This window comes from Rhopilema esculentum, chromosome 10 (assembly GCF_057945365.1).
Source record: "Rhopilema esculentum isolate cy_ngs chromosome 10, ASM5794536v1, whole genome shotgun sequence".
NCBI lineage: Eukaryota > Metazoa > Cnidaria > Scyphozoa > Rhizostomeae > Rhizostomatidae > Rhopilema > Rhopilema esculentum.
Window position 1 is genome coordinate 7504947 of NC_142824.1, and position 21190 is coordinate 7526136.

The following is a 21190-nucleotide window of genomic DNA, read 5'->3' on the forward strand; positions in this document are numbered from 1 at the left end:
AGTGATTTGGATGCTTATGGTTGAGTGACGTCACGTCAACGATGCAACGTGGCTTTTGATCAGCTGACGAATTTGCGTCTTCGTTTTGCGTGGCAGTTCTCTTTACATTTCATCATAAGGGTTAGGTTTGCTCTATATATTAACTAGTTTTAAGTCATATAAAATTGTATCGTTAGGTACTTTTTACACCTTCCTCTTTTGTTATAGGGAGAGACCGCTCCAAATATCTTTTGATTAAAACAGCAAAAATCATTGCCATGACATGTACACATGCAGCCTTGAGAAGACGCGACCTTGTTGAGCTCAACTTCAAAGTAAGGACTTCTCACCCACTTTTTGCTAATATTTATAAAAAAGCCTATCATTTAAAATTTTAGCTTCAATTATTGATGGTTGCATCTTAAACTCTGATTGATTTTATAATTGAAATTCTTGTTTAAAGAAAAATAAATGTTTCAGGCTCCAAAGGGCCTGTAGCGGGTGTAATGAGTCCCCTTTGAGTGCCTGTAAGATCCCTTTCGCACGATATTATCTGTTAGTTCCTTCTTCTAATTTCTTGACATCTTGAATATTGTTATCTTGACACTAAAATGTTGTTTTGGTTTTTTGTAGTATGACAACGTCCTGATGGAAGAAGCAGCTCAGATTCTTGAGATAGAAACATTTATTCCGCTCATGCTTCAGGTATTTTCAAAATGTCTCTTTGATTTTCCATCTTTAAGTACGGATTTCTGTCAAAAGCGTTAGCATGTAAAATGGAGAACGAGGTAAGGAACTATATACGTAAGAGCTTCATATAAGTCGAGCTAAATTTTCCCATTTGAAAGGAAAAAGTTTGACATGGGTAACTATATACACTCGAAATCATTTCGTTTTAAGGCAGTTTCTCGTTAATAACCAATGTTCTGATTTTTTCAGTGGCCACTTTCTTTGAACATGCTGAAAGTTAGTTTTAAATTCTTAGATGAAACCATCTAGTTAACTGCATTTTAACATTACGTCTTGATGCGGCCGATTAGCTAAAGCGTACGATGATTTTTTGTTTATTTTTTGTCTCATTGTTTAACTGTTTAAAACCACCCAGTTTACGCACTTATTATCATGAGTCGTTATTTACATTGACGGGGAAATTAGAGCGTTTTTTATCAACAAAGTGATTTCATAAATCCAGTTAATACATTGCAGATGCTCCCACTATGAAATTGTAAACATTGAAATTAGTTCAAGGATCAAAATCGCGCTGGTTTTTTATCTGAGGAAAGCATCTTTAGGAATAAGTCTCAAGATCAAATGTTATCTTTTTCAATCAATGCTTTTCTCAACATTTCATTCAAAGGCGACATGGATTTCTTTTTCATTGCAATATATTTTAGAATATCTTACTCAGAATGTAAGTGAAGAAAACGTGATTTTTTAGAAATCATTTTTGTCCATCAAAGCATCGCGAAATCTGTTCCCTACTTAATCAACAGTGATTCCAATATTCATTCTTTGGCCATCAATATAATTTTCCATTTCAGTCCCTTTTTTGAACAAGTTGTTTTACTTGCGACTCGAACAGTTTATCTTTGGGTAAAGGGTGTTTATTCGAGGATTTACTCTAATTGATGAGTGAATAAAAGCAAATTCGAAGGGAATAAAGGGAAATATATCGACAGACACATAATCCCTGTTTTTTTTGTAAATGCTCTTTCAGTGCAAGCCAAGCATTTGTCTTCTTTTTTTACGTGTAGAATCCAGAAGATGGCCTAAACAGGCTTAAGAGAATCATATTGATTGGAGATCATCATCAGGTGAATGACGCAATATAAGTTGAAATAACTAGAATGCTAAAGTGGCTTTGTTTGTTTATGTTTATTTGTGTTTGTGTTTGTGTTTGTGTTTGTGTTTGTGTTCAAGTAAAGGCAACGTTTATATGAAAGTGAATGTGACCAAATTGTTTCTGTAGGGTTTGTTCCCTGCCCGGGTTTGCACGTGCTGGTCACGCCCACCTTGAATCACTCACTCAATCATGTGCGACAATATACAGGCTTATGCCCATGAGTATACCGGCTGTAAATGGTTGTTTCTTATTCATGACATATACAATATAAAAAGTGCGGATATTCCCTACCTATGATTCACACATCAAGCAATTTCTAAGTTCCACTGTTCATAAAGTTTCCTTTTGTGTTCAAAGCCACTTGAACATATTAATTATTTCAGTTTATGTTCAGCCTTGCACTGCATGCGAAACATTACTATTTTGTGAATGAAGACTTCTTATAGCGCTCAGTCAGTTCTCCAGAAAATACAGTCATGTTTAAGACCAACAAAAAATTGTGAAGAAACGCCATTATTTCCAAAAAACACCATATATATTGACATATTCATACTACATTATATATGATCATTATATATATACTTTAAAGGTATCAATAATAAACACTTTTTAAATTCCAGTTGAATGCATTAGAATGGTTTTTTAAACAAGAAATGTTATTTTAATGTTAACCTAGAAAAAAGGGAAAATGTGTCACGTGGTCTTAAACTTTTGGACACGACTGTATGTTTACCAATATCCCATGTCGTTTAATAGCAAAACAACATGGTTCAAGGGCGATAAGGAGACTGCTGACTTCCATCCACACTTGAAGCCGAGGCTAGCGTATCAAACGTTTCTAGTGATAGTTACCATAAGAAAGAATGCTGTTAGAGCAGTTATTGCCATTAGCATTGCACTAGTGCTTTTCTAAGCAATAACAGGCAAGCTCAAAGAGCTCTATGCTGATTAATTAGGAGAACCAAAGTTGATTATGCATTTAGCCAATACACTAATATCGCTGAATTTTTCGAGCTCATTTTAGAATTAACCACAATTTTGTAAGTTTTGAGAGGATGTTAACTTTGAAACACTAATTAAAGATTTGTTCACTAAAGTCTTTCCTGATGAAACTTTTTATCCTCAGTCGCTAATCAGGGTCGATATCCTTGTAAAATCTAAATTCTTTTTGTTGTCATAAAATCGATATTTTGGGCACAAGCATCATCAAAACCTACATGTGCACCAGAATTCTTGTCCTTAATCTTGAGTCAAAAGTTTTGTTCATTTAATGAAGTATTTTTTTGAAACCCGGTTGTAAACTGAATTTGAGTATTGGGCCAGAGAATTTGAGCCAGTTGTTATTCGCTTTGAATATATGTCACGAATATCAATTATATTGTTTTGCAGCTCCCACCTGTCATAAAAAACATGGCATTTCAAAAGTTCTCAAACATGGAACAGTCACTTTTTACTAGGTTTGTCCGACTTGGTGTACCTTACGTGGAACTTGATGCCCAAGGTAGAGCTCGTCCAAGGTGAGCCCGCTTTTGAATGTGATATTATTTCTCTGTTAAATCTGATTTCGTCTTCGTAGCGTCAATGAGCCAAGTCCAATGTTTTGACAATCGACATCATGCCATCAATAGACACCCAAATAGACAAAATAGAACACCCCAAATTTCGTTTCTTTTGCCGAGGGCTCTCTTGCTTTTAGAATGGAAAAAGCAAATTCCTTACTATCTCGCATGTACAATTTACCATTTCTATTAGATACCCATCCTTTCTATTTTCTATTACTTCATGGCTTTCAATAATTGCTAGTTTTAGTTTTTGAGTTAACTATATGTTTCAACCCTTCCATATTGAACTTCAGCTTTACATAAATCTGATCCTTGGATTAAATTGTTCTCTTGATTTTCAGCCTATGCGCTCTATATAGCTGGCGTTACAACCATTTGGGCGACTTGCCACATGTGATTAGAACGAAGGAGTACCAGCTTGCAAACCCAGGATTCGTATACGACTTTCAACTGATTGATGTTGGTGATTTCAATGGAGTCGGCGAGACAGAACCTACTCCGTACTTTTATCAAGTAAGCTAAAACCACCGAGCATCCAGTTCTTGAATTTAAGCCTACGTTAATCACAAAAGATCTGCTTTTAGAAAGCAGCTTTAATTTTTAGAGTAATTTGGTTTTGATTTTTGTCTTTCGGGGATTTAGGAGTAAGAGGCATTTAAGACATAAGCTCTTCAAATTCCTTAACATTTTACTTTGTTGACCATTAATTGTTACACTGGTAGTTAGATTGCATTAGCTTGGAGTAAGAAAATGTATTGCAAAGCCATTCAGCAGGATCGGGGACTGAAATTTTGCTGCAAAAAGCAAAGACTTGCTAGGAGTCTTGTTTCAGGAGCCCCAGTAGAGGTTTCTGACGTGCTAAGAAAAGAAATTATGAGTTTTGCAGAAAAGAAAACTTGCAATTTTCCAAAAGGAATTTTTTTCTTGAATGAAGGTATTATGATAGATATTTTGAAAACCAATAGTAGAGATGGCGTAAATACAGAACGTAATACGCCGTCTTCACCAAGAACAGGAGGACCATTGGTTAGGGCCTCCGAAGTTATCCACAGCTAAATGTGCTAGGTACGAGCACACTGTGTTAGTTTCTGTTCCAATATCAATGCAGCTAGCTCTAAGCTGGCTCGATTTAGCGCTCAATTATGTAACTGTAATGACAAATGATAGAATGATCTACCGGGCACAATTTAACGAAGAACAAAGATGGCTTAGTATGGGGTAGTGATGACCTACGAATATATCAGTCTATTATTTTCTTTTCGACGCAGTTTTCTTGTCTTATAATTGTTAAAGATAATTATGCAAAATGATTTTTCCTTTAAGATTTTTAGCACAATAATGTGCGATTGTTATGACTTGTATTCACGCTAGAAAAATAACTTTGGTTTGCACTTTGTTGCTTGTCGCCGACTATCAAATCAGCCATATGTTCTTCCTAGAGACCTACTAGAGAAATAATGATATTTGTCTTTGCAGAATCTTGCCGAGGCAGAGTACTGCGTTGCTTTGTTCATGTACATGCGACTTCTGGGCTACCCCGCTTCCAAAATCTCTATACTCACCACTTACAATGGGCAAAAACATCTAATTAGGGATGTTATAAAGCAGAGATGTGGAGACAACCCTTTGATTGGCAAGCCACACAAGGTTTGTCATCGACGTTTAGTTGTTTTGATAAGTCTTATTTTAGCTCATTGAACAGGCTAATTGAATAGAAAGCTACTTTATCGACAACTCTTTTTACTAGATCTTGGTTTCGTAATCATCCCAAAAGTATATTTTATGCTTTCAGTGCATACGCGTCATTATTCTAAGTCTTGTGATAGTATTGTAGGATCAAGTTAACCTGATTGGACTTTTTTGGTTGTAAATTTTTGATTTATGGAATATGTGCAGCAGGTATATAACCAGACTTGGGTAAAGGTGCATTTGAGAGATTAAGCAGCAAAAACTGTTTGAAAGGCGACTGGAAACTGACTGAGAAGTCATTTTCTTTCAATCTGGTCATTGTTTCCAGCAGATTGATCTTAACCAGGGTGTGTTGGAAACACTTGAAATTTTGATGAACTTCACTTTAAATTGTCTTAAGAAAAGAATTCTGAACACAAAAAAGATAAATAGTTCTCTCCATGCTTACGAAAATGGGCGCAAGCAGTCAAATCTGATGCCCAAGTGGCAAGAAAGCAATACAAATTTTCCCTATTTAAATTCTGCATCAAAAGGGGAAAATCCTGTATCATTGGGCAGTAAGATAACAGTGTCCAGATGTAGTGGACAGGGAACACGGTTTGCTAGATGTCATATTCCAAAAAATGTTAACGCTAACCAAAGACGACCGATGATTAGGTATTGCTAGTCAACCACCTCCCTAGCTTGTTAGGCATCTAGTTAATCTTATGCTGATTCGCCCTGTTCATTGAAAACTTATCTTGTAGTAGTTATTGTCTGAGAGTTGTAGTAATTATTGCCTGAATTAGACCCAGAATAGAAACATGCTGTCTGAACTGTTTGTGGAAGATTTGATGTTTCTTTTTGTAATGGAAGTTGTTGTCCCTAGATAAGCAAAAATGATTACAAAGACAATATCAGCTTACTTGAAACCATTCACCATGCATACATTTCAATATGTCTTTTTTTACTTCCAAGCAATAACTTGTCCTCTCTTTTAGGTCACAACCGTTGATCGTTACCAGGGGCAACAAAATGATTACGTCATTATTTCTCTTGTCCGGACAAGGGCGGTCGGACATTTGAGAGATGTTCGTAGGCTGATTGTGGCCATGTCACGTGCTCGGCTTGGGCTGTATATTTTTGCAAGAGTTAGCTTGTTTCGCAACTGTTATGAACTCTCTCCAGCTTTTAACCAGGTAAATTTGTTTATGTTATTGCATTGTTGTCTTATAGGTTACGAAGTTAACTAGCATCGTAGACCTATGTATTCGCCAAATTTGATAAAGAAAACCCTTTGGCACACTACGCTTTGCTCACAATCCGCTCTCTTCCCGTAGCTTTGCGCCAGACCACAAAAGCTGTTTCTGGCTCCTTGGGAATCGTATTCAACCGCGCGGCCGGTATGTATTCTTCCCTTCTCTATAACTACTTAGCGTTAGACTGGCGACAAAGTAGTAAGATATGGATGGGATTTCAAAGCGAAGATTGCGACGTTTTGCTTTGAAAATCTCATCTTTAACTTACATAATTGCACGAAAACAACTCGGTACATTTATTAATGCAATTGAAAAATCCCGCACTAATTAAAACCCCGTTAATTTCGTGCTCGCGTAAATTTCTCATCCGTTATTAAATGTTTACCGTTAAATAAACTTCTGCTAACTTCATCCTACTTTAAATTTTTGTATAATTTTTCAAAACGACTAAGGCCTGGTTCAAACGTCGCACTTCTCATGTGCCGAACTCAACTCTGTTTGGAGCGACACTTGAGCATGTTTAGCGCGACTGCCGTTTCAAACGTCGAACTGCCATTTTTTTCCTGTACTGAATTTCAATTTCAATTGAAAAAAGTTTTGTTGATTTTAAAAATTCGCGTTGATTAGATACCATTTCAGTATTTGAATTTCGTCGATTCGCGGTAATTGATAAACATTTTGAAATCCAATCTTGCTATTCGCGTTAATTTGTGATCGCATTAATTTATTCCGCATTATTTGGTGTACCGCGTTATTCTTATGTAATAAGGTAGATCGGCATGAGTTGAACAAACCCATGGCTAATCGTTTCAGTGCAAGCAGTGTTTTTTGACATGAAAACAGGAAGATCTACTGGATATTAATTCATCTTTAAGATTGAACCCTACTGGCCTAAAATATGTCACATATTTTCTCTTTAATGACTTTGAAGGTGCCTAACAATTCTGTTTGATAATCAGTAAAGTTCAGCGCATCAAATGAATAGCAGAATGAAAATAAATATGATTGAAATACGGCTTTGTACATGAAAATTTGAAGAACCATAGCTGATGAAGATCACACGAGGGAGAGTTATGCTCGAAACCTCGCAACAATGTCCAACAATTCTGTGTTTGTGTCAAATGGTTGCAACGAAAAGTAGATTTAAACGTTTTTAGTAGCCCTAATGAGAACTTTGTTTTTGTAAAAAGAAGTATTTGTGTGCTAGGTACCTGGGTCAGCTGTGTCGGGCTTCGGTCTTGTGTTAAAAGCAGAATGCTATTGCTTTCTGCGGACCTCTATAATACATCAAATTCAAGCTGGGCGAACCATTACGGATAAAAAATCATGGCTTTGTTTGTGCACTAAATGATTCCCGCGGAAGTGACTCAAAGAATATCATGGATTTTGTTACCATTGTAACGTAACATGATAAATGCTTAAGTTTTCACGAATCTCAAGCTCGAAACAGTTTACTGAGCTTTTCGGCCAAAAGTCAAAGAGAAATTCTTGTAAATACAAGCGAATTGCTACTGGTAACGGGTCTCTGCAAAGCTATTTTAAAATCGTCATTCTTAATCTAAAACTAGCATGCAGAAATACCTGTGAAATTGTTTTTTAATAGAAGTATGGGTATAGTCGCATTGCTTATCTCCCATTCGCAACTGTGAGGTTATCGTTTGTAAACTAGTCCGAAACATGACTTCAAACGCAGGCGGATAAAGGAGACGAATAAAAATTCAACGTTTTGAGTCTTAGTAAATGATTTGTTATCCTTCGTCTTTTTTCGTTGATTTCGTGGCAAGATTAAGATCCATTAGGTTACATTTAATTCCAGAACAGATTAAGTTACATTGATACAAAAACAAACAAAGATAGGCATTACGTTCCCACTTGACCTGTTTGATTTGTTCTAACATTGATCTGCTATCTGCAGCAGTTTGGGATCGCCCTACAAGCTCTACGCGCTTGGATCCGTGTTTGTTGTGATACAATGCTCAAGCGATGACAAGATGCAACAAAGCCACCAGCTACAAAGTCTGTATCATGACTTCGCTCAAGCTCTCAACCGTTCCAATACAATTTCAGTACGCGAACTGATTTCAATCCGTACCGAATTTTGTTACTGTTTACATTAGAACTGATCCAAAATGGGATTGTACTCATTCGTGCCTGTATCCCTGTGAACGGGTTTTAAGGGAATCCAGTGGGCGGCCTACTCTAGAATGAACTATTTTATGTAGGGCCGTTTTTTATTTTCCAGCTGGTAAGGCTCTCCTCGTATTTTTTATCTAACAACACGTTTATTGGGTATTTTCCATTAACAGAGCAATGGAAGCTTTTCCGTAATTTATATACCCTATGGAACAAGCTGATTTCGTGACGAAATGCTGGCAGTGCATTGGGAAAACCTCCAAAGTTTGAGCTAGAATTTGCGGTCCACAATCAACAAACACTCAATCCAGGCCTACGAAACTTGTATATGAGCCGCCATTTAGCGCTCTGTGCCATTTGCAAACCAATTCTTTTTAATGTTCCACCCTGTTGTCAACCACGATGGAAAAATGTACCGAGAAGAAATGGAACAAAGTTTTATGAAAAGATGCAAAAAAAATTGAACCGATAATTTTCAGTTGACAAATTGAATCGATGAACGGGATGAAATAATCACTAGTTTTGCTGTAAACTTTATCAGAATGGTATCTATATATATAATGGCGTGTTCCTTAAACACATAGAGAAAAGTTCATGTTCATTAGAACGCTCGGGTTTTTACCTCGCTTCTTTTGTTTTAAAGGGGTGCGCACAATTTTATGGCCTTGGACTTGAGACAAAAATTGTTAAGCACTTAATGCATTTGAAGAAGAATAATAAAACTTTGACGAAATGTACTTTCGAATTATGTGTGCTACATATATCTGCTACCGTGTTGAATGAAAATTACTGTTCACTGGTCTGTCATAAAGTATTTGATGCCGTATAGACAAAGCTGCATACGTAAAGCGTCTGATGCATTATCTGCAGCAGAGGTTTAATCTGTTTTGGTTTCGTATCTCGTTAAGCGCAAACTGTCTCTAGTGAATAGATCTTCAGTTTCTTAAGTCCTTTACACCTCTCGTGTGATCTATACGTCTGACGTCAACAGTTATTGTCTATCTAGGAGCTGGTAATGACTGGAGTCGTCTGTAAGTTACTTCATCGTGTTAATGGATTCACTACAATGGGCTGTGATACAACCATATCAGTACTAATTATCGTTGCAAATGAACTGAGCCAATATATAAAAGAAATACGGTTCTCTGGTAAAGTTTTTCATTTGCATTTTCTTGTAAAACAACGTGATCGGCCAATGAATGGTTGCTGAGAATAACACTGTTTGTGCAATGCTCATTGATACTGTATTGCCTTAAATAAACGCATAGCCACCACTTTTCGTCTTGCGCAATTAAACGCATTTTCTCCCGATATAAAAACAATAAACAACTTTCCCTAATATGCGCCACCCTCCAAAGATACAACATTTGCGTGAGTAACTCGATATTAGAAAACTGTGTCTATTAGGAAAGTGCGTAGATCGAAAAATGAAATGCCGTCTTTAAGGTTTAGAAACCTTCGGATTAATAAATAAGAATAGTCACATGAAATAGATCTAAGCTTTTAGGGCCTGTTTACATGAAGTGGGCTAGCCCACTTAAATTGGCTGGTTAACTCAAGTGGGATCCATACTTTCTATAAATTCTTTTGTTCTCTGTACTTGCGTTTACAGGGGAAGTGGGGCAACCCGCTCAACTGAGATCCGCGATAAGAACAGGTGGGATTCGCGTCAGGTGGGATAGAAATTATCCATGTAAACGCAATCAGACGGGCTAGCCCACTCACATAGAGAATTACCTTTCCTTAGTTGAAATGATACGAGCCTGTCGATCGCATACTTTTGATAGATTGAACACAAAATCAGAATTACGTGTAACTGAAGTACGAATTCGAGCATACCGTATTATTTAACGGTCAGAAAAGAAATCCAATTGGTCGAGGAAAACTGATATTCATTATTGTGGCTCCAAAAAACTAAAAAACCTCACTTACAATTTTCAAATTAGAGGCCATCCAACTTTAGTGGGATAAATCGCGTCCTCGTGTAAACACTTGCGAATACGATCTAATCTGCGGAAACTAGCCCTCTTCATGTAAGCAGGCCCTTAGACATTTATCTCAATGTTATTTCATGAGAAATAAGGATAAATTTCAGTGAAATTTCTCAGTTGTAATGTATCTATATTTTGCTTTCCAGAATGACAAACCTCCGCAAGGACAGTTCTTTGTTTCGGAAGATATGCCACATCTTGCTAAGTTTGTCTTTGATATATATGGTGAACGAATACAAGATATTCAAGCTAAGCGCAATGTAAGTGAATTCAGATTGTTATCAGTTTTGATTCGCTATATTCGCCCGTTGCATTCCCCCACCATATCCAGGTTATGCAAGAAGGGAAAAGGGCAAGTAAGTGTTCTTTGGCACAAACCTTGAAGGAGCCCTTATTTTATTCCGTTGACTATTTGTCTCTACGTTTACATGACAAATCTCAACAAAGATCAAGATCCAGTCACACTATATAATCATCATAAACTATCCAAAGTTTAAAATGTCCCATAATAAACTCATTGTATTTCAACGCGTCTCATGCTGACGTTTTTTGCCTTTAACATGAGAATATCAGCCCATTCAGTCCGGGCTGAGTTCATTGGGTGTTATCTTTTTGTAAACGGCAGAAAGACTTATACCGTTAACAGAGTTGAAACTCAGCCCATGTTGATCTCAGCCCTGGCTGACTTTTTTTACGTGAATAGTCATATAGATTTTTCTTACCAATGCCCGCTGTTCCTACTTAACCAGCAGAGGTGATCCATTTTGCTGCGTTCTCTATTCTTTCTAGCCTACGAACTTTCAGTATTAATAATCATAACTGTCTACCGCATTCGTCAATGTTTGCTTATGTTCAAGTTTATGACTATGTGTCTCTGTATAACGATTTGTTTTGACTTCATACCTAGTTTGGAACTTCCTAAAACCGATTAAATTCATCTAAGATTTATAGCGTCTATACGTATGGCTGGATTTCTAGCGCTTTTTGTTCCAATATAAAATATTTCTTGAAGTATATTTGTGTAATATCTAATTAGAAGTTGAATTTAATCTGTAAGAAAGTATCTAGAAAGCAGCTATTAAATTGTTTTGCGGCACGGTTAGAGATGATGGCACAGAATAGGTTATGACATTTATCAAAGGCAGTGGAGGATCAAAGGTAGAGGAAACCTGCGCAGCAATTAACTTTTCTGTTATGCAACCTAAAAGTCGAATTTTGCATACACATGAACGGCGATATTTTTTAAAAAGCAACAACAAGTTTACAAAGAATACATCCAAGCTAAGAGTGGGGCAATTAATAATGGATATGATTTGAATATTCTAGTTATACACAATTCTCGTAATTAGTTTGCTTGCAGCTGGTTGACAGGATGCAGTAATACCAAAAATCAAGGCTTCGTAAAATCATAGATACTTATGCTTTTTAATGGTTCTTAAGGGCATCTGTGTGTTACCAAAAGGATATGATATGTGCTTGCCTTGAGCTAGTCTTAAACTTAAACAATGTCTACTGTCTTTGATATGACTGTTCTTTTAAGCAAACAGTGGCTGAAGCCTGAGCAATTCTCGTATTGTTGTTTCTGGGGCTGTGTAACGAAATGTGTTTTGGCTCTGAAAACGAAAACACAAATGGCAAGTGCTAGGTTGAAGTTAATGAATCATTTCTGGAGCTAAGTAGTGAATCATTTCAGGTTACAGTCATTAAAAATGAATGCATATACTTAAATATCGATATATTTGAAAGATGAGCAATACTATGCAATGGCAGGTTAAATAATTTTTTTATAAATGTTGATAAACGTATATGTATATTTATATATACATTTATATATTTATATGTTTTTGCGTCCTTTGATATCTCAAATATATCAGGCGTTTGTATTGTACCCCTATAACATCCAACGTCTTTAAGTAGCACGAGATGTCTTGGTAGGTTGCTCTTTAAGTAAGAGATCATTAAGAGTTAAATCTCGCGGTGAATTTTCAGCTAATTCAACAGCTCAAAGCAAACAGAAAGAAATTTAGATAGTGCAAGCTAAACAAATTTATGGATTTTCGTTTGTAATGTACGCCCAAAGGCTTACAAAATCAACAGCGTTTTCCAACTGTTCATGTTTATTTTAAAATGCAATTTATTCCTTCTGTCAACACTACATCAGCCAACCAGCTGATTTGTACAGATACTTTAAAACGCCATTTACCGAGCATGCTTAGAATTTCTTTGTTTTTGGTGTTATATATGCTCCTTAAATGTTTTGCTCCTTAAAGAAAGTTTCAAGGGAATTTTGAACAGAAATTGCAAAAAGATATGACCACCATGGTCACTCTGAGCGGAATTTTCCCATTCGCTTTCACAATGCAGTCCCTTTAAAAAGTGCCTATTTTATCTTCATGGTGTCAATATCTCTAATTGCAAACATACAGCTGAATTGTAGTTCTTCTTCCTAAATTTTACCAGAAATGTGTAACATCAAAGATTTTCGAAGAGTCTTGTATGAATTGTGTCTAGAGTTTCCGACTCGATGGATGTTTTTAGGCCATCTTGTAATTTTTTGAAAGTTAAATGCCTAGTACGTGAATAACGTATATTAGATGCCCTATGCTTTGAAAAAATTGCTGCAGTTAATGTAAAGATTCATTTCATAAGGGAACTCAGTATGTTTGTTGTTGTAGTACCAGCATTGAATATGTTCGAGGAAGAGGGGTTATTGTAGAACTTATCTAGTGTACCAACACCAGAACTATCTGCTAGTTCAGAGATTTAATGTTAAAGTGCCAAGAGAACACTTAAGGAAACACAACAGTATCCAATCCTTCTTCATTGTACATCGTACACCTCGGTATCATCTGCTTATTTTTTAGACCAAATCCAAAGATATTGTCAATACAAATTAGGCCTAGTTTGTTTTATAAGTTTGTTCATGAAACAAAATGACACTGAACTAGCAACAAAAGTAGGGAAAGCTGACAAGGATGCCAATTTTACGTGAACTGGCAGGATACTGCACTTTTAACACGAGTATTTATCGACAACAAGGCAGCCAAGATGGCGAAAGGTCTTGATTGGGAGACAATGAAAACTAAATTGGATGAAATAGCCAATCGCTTTCGAGCAAGATACGATGTGGATAAAATTTATCCGGATAAAAGTGTTTATAATGTACCACGAACTAATTTAATCCACTTTCCTAGGTGAACTAATTTTGTTCGGATAGCCGCTCTCAAATTCGTGCGGATAGCGTGAGTCTAGTGTAAACGCGACGGCTATCTGAACTAATTTTGACGCGAATAAAATTTATCCGGCACAGTGTAAACGGGGTCTGAGTCAGCCCAAAACGCCGTTAACCAAATCTATTATGGATAATTACGCAAGCAACTCTATGAATTAACAAGAAGAAAAAACAAATTTCTATGCGAAAAGCATGTGCTGCAGTGCTACATTAAATGCGCTGGCATGAATGAAAAATCCCAACACTCATAAGACCTGCTTTCTTTCTTAAATGCGACAGTTTGTGGTCGTAGCAACGCATTAGAAAACTTAACAAAATTCTTGCTAAAGCCAAGACCAAGTCTAACCGATTCTTACTTTTGTATACACCACTTTAAGCCTTTATCATGCGCTTTTATTCGTGAAAAATTTTTATCTTTTACTATTTGCTTGAAGAGAATGTTGCTAAATTTTACTCTTACTTACTTAGTTACTTCTCTTACTTAGTAAAATAATAATAGTAGCAACAGTTGATATAGTTATAGTTGGCTACTTTAATAGAAGAGGTGCTAGATTATGCCAACTACAAAGTATTACCCATGCAGAAAAGTATTAACTGAAATTTCTGTAAAAATAGATTTGAATCAAAGGAAGGTATAGTAATTACTCCTCTAGCAGATCGTAATTAAGATATAAGACCACGAAAGGTGTAGATAGATAAGGCTGTTGCAAGAGAACTTTCTATTTTTGAAAACTAGAAACAGTCATGCAGTGCCTCATATTACTTGACTTGCTTTGTTGATCAATATCAGTTAATCAAGAACATTAGCAGATTCCTGCAACGATGTGAAACTTGTATTTACCTATTGTTTTTATCTATGAAGCTCTTTCTCTTGTTAAAGAGATCCACAATGAGTGCTTAATTCTGTCATGCATATCTCCTCTTTGAATTATGTTTGTCTTAAACTGATGAGGAAGTATTAATTTTCATGTGACGAATATGATGTACTGATGTAATAAATGATTTGTTGATAGTAGGCTACGATGACAGTGCAGGTTATATAATGTAGCTCCTTGGCATTTGGTGTACAATATTTCGGATATCAAAGAGTATCAAAAGTGAATTTTTTTGCGTCAGAAGGCTGAATCGATGTGTGAAGAGTAAAACCTATACATTCGAGTTTGTCACCAGTATGTAGAAACAGCCTTGTTTTGCGTACATGCACACATTTGGTTGTTAGCTTGTTACCACTTCAACGACATCAAAGAAACGTTTTATCATAAACTCGGTTCTGGAGCCTCCAAGCAATTTAGAAACACTTATTGTTGGTTTGGAAATAAAAAAACCTTACACGCGAATCAATGGTTTTCTACTTTCATTACGAAAGAGGACTTTGCCACCTTTAAGCTGCTGCTATACAGCAAAATCGCATTGGCGTGAATCTAATACGACCTTGCGATTAATTACTCAACTCTTATAATAAAAAATCGGAAACTTCAAGTGTTTAGAATTTTCTTTTTTTTATGTAATTTGTTTTTATCGCTAGTGATATGCTAATTCGATCGTTATTACAACCGTTCTTTACCGAGCTCTTTCTTTACTTATCCTTCCTAAGATCGATCCAGATGGTCTTATCTGTAAATGAAGAATTTCTAGATGGCAGCTCTTATTTCGTTGTTGGCGTTGATTTTAAGCTTTCATTTTTTCATTCTATACTTTAGGCCGCATACAATAAAGTATATTCAGAAAGTCCACGCAGCTTTGATTTCCAATGTTTTTGACTCCGTTTACACAGTGCCGGATAAATTTTAACCGTATAGAACTTGTTCGGATTGATTTGCGTTTCCATGCACAGAACGCCCAAAACGAAGTCATCTCTGGGCAACAAAATAAGAACAAAATTACCGCCAAAACGCCAACCTTAAAGGGACTTTCAATTTCTTCAGAATCATCTGCTTCTGTTTCAGACAGAGTCGGAAGATACTGTCAAAACAAATTAGGCAAAGTTAGTTTTGATTATTCGTTCTTTGAAACAAAATGACGCTGAAATAGCGAAGAAAGAAGAAAAGCTGACAAGGATGTCAATTTTACGTGGACTGGCGAAGATACTGCACTTTTAACACGAGTATTTATCGACTACAAGGCAGTCAATATGGCGAAAGGTCTTAATTGGGAGACAGTGAAACTAAATAGGAAGGAATAGCCAATCGCTTTTGAGCAAGATACGATGTGGATAAAATTTATCCGGATAAAAGTGTTTACAATGTACCACGAACTAATTCAATCCACTTTCCTAGGTGAACTAATTTTGTTCGATAGCCGCTTTCGAATTCGTGCGGATAGCGCGAGTCTAGTGTAAACGCGACGGCTATCTAAACTAATTTCGATGCGGATGAAATTTGTCCGGCACAGTGTAAACGGGGTCTATATTTCCAATGTGCATGAGTTGCGCACCTATCACCTTGTTCCTAATTTCTATTGAGCGAAGCTCTGTTGAGAATAGTCAGCGCCTGTCGTAAGCAGCTGCTATCTTCCACTCGTAACCACATCCTTTCTGCATACTAATTCGATTTCCTGTAATGTTGTGTAATGTTTTGAAAAGTTGAAGGGCAAAAGCTCATGCGTAGTTGGCAACTTTCATAATCAAAGCTTTGACGGCTTTTCATATCTTGAGCGCTAGTTGCGTCAAAGCGATTGTCTGAATTATTCATTATTTCTGACGGGTTTTGGTGCGAACTGCTTCTCGCACAGTATAAATGCAGTCTTAGCTTAGGCATACCTGTCAATTATCTACTGGCCGTTGCTCGAACAGATCAAATTTCGAATTGACCAGTTTTGGTTCATTGTAACCTGCAGACCAAACATTTAAGTGAACTCTTTTGCATATTCACGTTATTTCTCAAGTTGACGGCAGTTGTTTAATGTGCTGTTTCATTCATTCTACAAACTTAATAAATTTGCCAGCGTAAGGAGTCAAAGAAGCTGTGAGTAATGGTTTTCATTTTCACGTGTATCGTCCTCTTTTTCTCACAAATTAACGTTGTACTGTCGGCTGTTATAATGCATTGGCAAACGATTCCATATTAACATTTCCAAATTCAGTTTGTCCAGATTTTACGCACGTTTTTCAAGATTTGGCAGCATTAAGAAGCATTTGGCTCGATTCCTTGCAGCTATATTGATGATATTTTGCCATTTCTCTTACAAACTCAATCTGCAAGGCAGCATAATTTTCTTCTACAATCTGTGTCAGCATCAATCAAAAGACAATCGCAACGATGGTGATTACAGTGCTGTTCAACATTGTACTTGGTTTTATAGTTTTTCTCTCTGTTTTTATGAATGTCCTCATGCTGGTAATTTTAAGAAAGACTGGTAAAATACGCAAGGCCATTGGTGCCAAAAATAATCTGCTCATGAACTTGGCAATCGCGGACCTCATACAAGCGTTACTTGGTTATTCTGTGCAATTCGTCGATAGCCTTTTATCCACTCACAACTTGAACTATTGTACCGTAAGCGGTTTTGCGATCACGATGTGTGGACTCGTCTCCTTGACACTTTTGACTATGCTTTCTTTTGACATTTCTTTCCACATTTGCCGTCCTTTTAAAAGCATGCTGTATGAAGATCGATTGCCGATCATTCTCCCTACTTTAGGTTGGCTTTACGGGTTTATTTGGGCGATTGTCCCATTTTTTGGTCTGGGTGGGTACATTGTCGAAGGAGCGAGAAGCTGCTCACTCAAATGGACACAAGACACTTTGGAAGGCAAAATTTTTATATTGGCTTTGCTATTCGGGTGCTTTGTTTTGCCTCTAGCCATCATTGTGACTTGCTTTGTTTGTATTCACGTCAATACAAAACGCACCTTACAGGGAGGCATACTGAAGAAAAGCCCAAAGAAGAGCAGAAACTTAAAAGCAGTCCAGCAAGGCAATGCTAAACTTTGTTTCTTCATGTCCTTTTCATTTATTGCCGCGTGGACACCATACTCGGTAGTCGCGGTCATTATCAGTCTCTCTGGATATGATGCTGTTCCAGAAATCATGCTGTTAGTTGCTGCGTTTATGGGAAAGTGTTCTGCTATTTTTAATCCATTGATTTTCTTCTATATCGATAAAGCAGCCAGGCCGTATGTGCGAAGGATTCTTCAGTTAGGCAACATTTACAGTCGATATTCGAAAAGACATTTAAAGGATAGTGGAAGATCGACAATTTCCAACTACTCAACCCAGTTGTCCACTTTCCGTTATAGTTCCAGAGAAAAAGCAAGCATAGCCTCAACGGGTTTCAGCAAAAGAGAGAAGCGCTAATAACCGAATGAAGTTTGAGTCAGATATCGACTGGATCTTAATTAACCAAGTCTTTTATTTACAAGAAACTTGCACTGGTCGTTTTAACTCTCTCGTTCGTTTCAATTCTCGTACTTTGCCTAACCTGACAAATATGAACTGAGATACCTCTGCCAACTTTAAATGGTAGCCTTTTATTTTTCATCATGTCTCCAGATCTTTATTATTATTCAAATAGATAAAGATTTCATTAAAGCTCATTAAAATTTTGTGCGCCTTAAGAAAGTATTTGACTGACATTTGTGATTACTTGAATCTGTGTTTGCTTGCCTAAAGCCTTCTTTGCTAAAGAATAACGAAAAAATCGCACGATTGTCAGCTGCAAAGTATTAATTTGGTTTCAATTGAATTGAATCTACCTTAACTGTTTATTTTCAGCCAATTTTCGTCAATTGTCTGTGGCAGCTTTCAGTTTCTAGTCATTCAAACATTTTGTTCAAGACTATGTTGATAAATTACCCCAAAGATGAAGCCAATACTGTAATATTTGCTTTTTTATATTGTAAAATGCTACAGTAGTGCCCCAGTTGTGGATCGAAATATATTTCCTAGCGTAGAGTTTTCTATCTATGTTCTGACGTTTTAAACTCTGAAGACTGTCAGACGAAAAGCTTTGGTTTTCTCAAATGTTTGCTTTTTCAAAGCTAATTTTAAGTTTTGTGCCACCAAAAGATTGGTTACAACAGTTTATTTAAACCAAAATGATATTATAATGATTCTGCAATGATATTGAAATGTCAGCGAGCTGCTACGTAACTTCCTGATATTTGTCTTCAAGATGTATACAACAAGGTATTCAAACCAGAGCGATAGTCTACTGATATTGCGGTGATATTACAATGTCTGCAAAATGCTACGTATCTTGGTGACATTTGTATTAAGTACGAAAAGTACGAAAAGCTAGGCTAATCAGTGCGATAGTCGGGTAGTGTTACTTAGTATTTTCTGTGGTAGATTTTTTGTGAAACGAAATATCCTGTTGCAGCACGTTTATACCTGCACTTAATAAAGACCACCGTTTGTGCTATAGAGTTCTTTATTGAAAGAGCCGTGCACGATTTTGTGTTAAAAACAGGACTGTCCCTGGGTATGTATGGAGCAGCTTGCCTGTTTTCATTACATTGTTTGTACAACGTTACAGTTACTTCTTTTGTTAAGATAACGATAAATCTTTGTCTATTTACATGTACTATTCAATGATAAGGCTTGTTCACACAGCTGAAAGGCTATTACACACGTTGGAACTACACCATTTCCATTCTTGTCAACATTTTACATGATAGGAATACACAATTTTTGGACCCAATTTACGTAGAGCATATTTCTCCATTTGCAATATCTTGGAAACCGTGTGCGTTTAAAAATTTATTAGAAAATATGAATTCATCTTTGTCATTGTCGGCACCTCATCTTTTTTATGCTTATCAATCCTTCATTCTCTAAAAAGAAACTTTGATGTCTTGAAAACCTTTGTGTTTGTTGTGTTTGAGAGCAGATGTTAGTAGTTAGCTAGTGAATCAGCCCAGCCTTTACTGCTAAAGTGGTATGCGTCGAATGCATTCTTGAATTCGAACGCTCCTACCAACCTTGAAGGCACCATGTCCCGACGCATTTCGCTGGCCATTTAAACTTCCTATTGGTTGGAATTCACAATAGAGCTATTGTTACGTATCCAATCAGCTAATTCTCAATGTTTTCTCGATCATAAATCGCTGCAAAGCCTATTGTTAATTCTGAACGGTTGATTGATGGGACAAGCTGCCTTTAAAGAAAAAATCTTTATTGATGGAAATACGCCTGGTATTGTTTATATCGTTGTGTAGCTTCATAGTGTCTTAGTGATCTTAGCAGATACTGCGTTTTTAACCGTATCTAACACCCATTGGACTTTGTGCAAAGAATTCATAAGCGTTTTGATGTATGGGGCAATGCCTTCAAGTTAGAGGCTTCTTATTATAATCTGAAGTAATGCAACGTTGGTCAGTGCTAGCATAGAGCGATCAAAACTCTTGTTGAGCGATAACATATATGCGTTGTCAACTGGCGAAATGCTGGAAACTGCTAGAACGCTCCTTCGTCGCCCGTAAAAGGTTTATGTCACTTATTTCATACAAAGTATTTTAACACGAAGCACTTAGTGAATTGAAGTCTTTGCAGCAGAAATAAAATATAGACAAGCAGAATCTTCTCTGTGAATCGCTTTCGAGATCATTTTACTGTAAATTGTTTGATTTTTTCATGTAATATTGCAAAACAATTCTCGAATATTATCAAGTTTTAAGTATGCAAATTGTTCCATTGCCTTTATCTGTGCATCTTTCTGCATATACTTTATGTTTTCGATAAGTGAATTTCGTGCATGTGTGTGGCTTCCAGTTGCAGGCTTTGAGAAAAATAAATTATTTCTATACAAATACTCGTGATTGCGCATCGTGTAACATCGTGTGACATCCATTTTGTAATTAATAAAAATCCAACGAAAGTATAGTTTATAATTCTATACTTTCTCAAATTTTGACGAAATAAGTAATTATTTATTAATTAATCTAAATTTAGCTAATGCCAACTAAACAAATAATACAAGTCTAAATTATACTAACTAACGCTACAACAAGCCTAAATTTTGAATAGAATTTTTTTAATTTGTTTTTTAACATGATTGGGAATCTTCAATCTCAAGCGACAGGGACTGCCATACTTTGTTTGCATGTAGACCTTTAAGTATCAATGCCATATATACTATTGCTAACTCTAAGCAACGCTACTGAAAAGAGATGTTAGATGAATTTTCAAGGCAGTTTTGAATTACTAGATTTCTGTTATGGATGCAGATGATTCGATTGCAGTTTCTTGGGATTTTTCTCATTTTAAGTCTATATTCTTTCGATTTAAAGATGAAGGTCCTTGATGCTGCAAGTAATTTATTTAGTTTTGCAAGTGATTTAATAGACACTGTGTGGCTGCACATCATCAGTTCCCAAAATGCAACCAATTTTGAAGCGGAATGGGGAAGAAATACGGCGAAGAAATCACGTGCATACTAAAATGACCATAGCTGCTTCATGCGAGTGGGTTGAGAGCCGCAAAAAACTATTGTCATGCAGAAATATGTTATAATTGCTATAAACTGTTGTCATATATATAATGTTATAGTATGTTCTGATGATAAGATCGACATTTTTTATTCAA

General features: G+C 36.4%; 2 protein-coding genes across 2 annotated transcripts in view; both read left to right on the top strand.

The window, feature by feature from the left end:
• Window positions 1-21190, top strand: part of LOC135685581 (RNA helicase aquarius) — a 52516-nt gene that overhangs the window by 29278 nt on the left and 2048 nt on the right. The window contains exons 44-52 of the mRNA XM_089110430.1: window positions 208-314; window positions 613-684; window positions 1734-1793; window positions 3212-3339; window positions 3726-3897; window positions 4861-5031; window positions 6054-6251; window positions 6393-6455; window positions 10582-10695. Coding sequence (XP_088966556.1) covers window positions 208-314; window positions 613-684; window positions 1734-1793; window positions 3212-3339; window positions 3726-3897; window positions 4861-5031; window positions 6054-6251; window positions 6393-6455; window positions 10582-10695 — 1085 coding nt within the window. The remainder of the gene's footprint in view (window positions 1-207; window positions 315-612; window positions 685-1733; window positions 1794-3211; window positions 3340-3725; window positions 3898-4860; window positions 5032-6053; window positions 6252-6392; window positions 6456-10581; window positions 10696-21190) is intronic.
• On the top strand, window positions 16637-21185 carry LOC135685590 (medium-wave-sensitive opsin 1-like). Its single transcript, XM_065201576.2, has one exon. The coding sequence runs from the start codon at window positions 16925-16927 to the stop codon at window positions 17960-17962; it is 1038 nt and encodes a 345-aa protein (XP_065057648.2). The 5' UTR covers window positions 16637-16924; the 3' UTR covers window positions 17963-21185.

Excerpts from the sequence above, each read along its gene's own strand:
- LOC135685590 (XM_065201576.2), top strand. The coding sequence starts at position 16,925 with ATGGTGATTACAGTGCTGTTCAACATTGTACTTGGTTTTATAGTTTTT.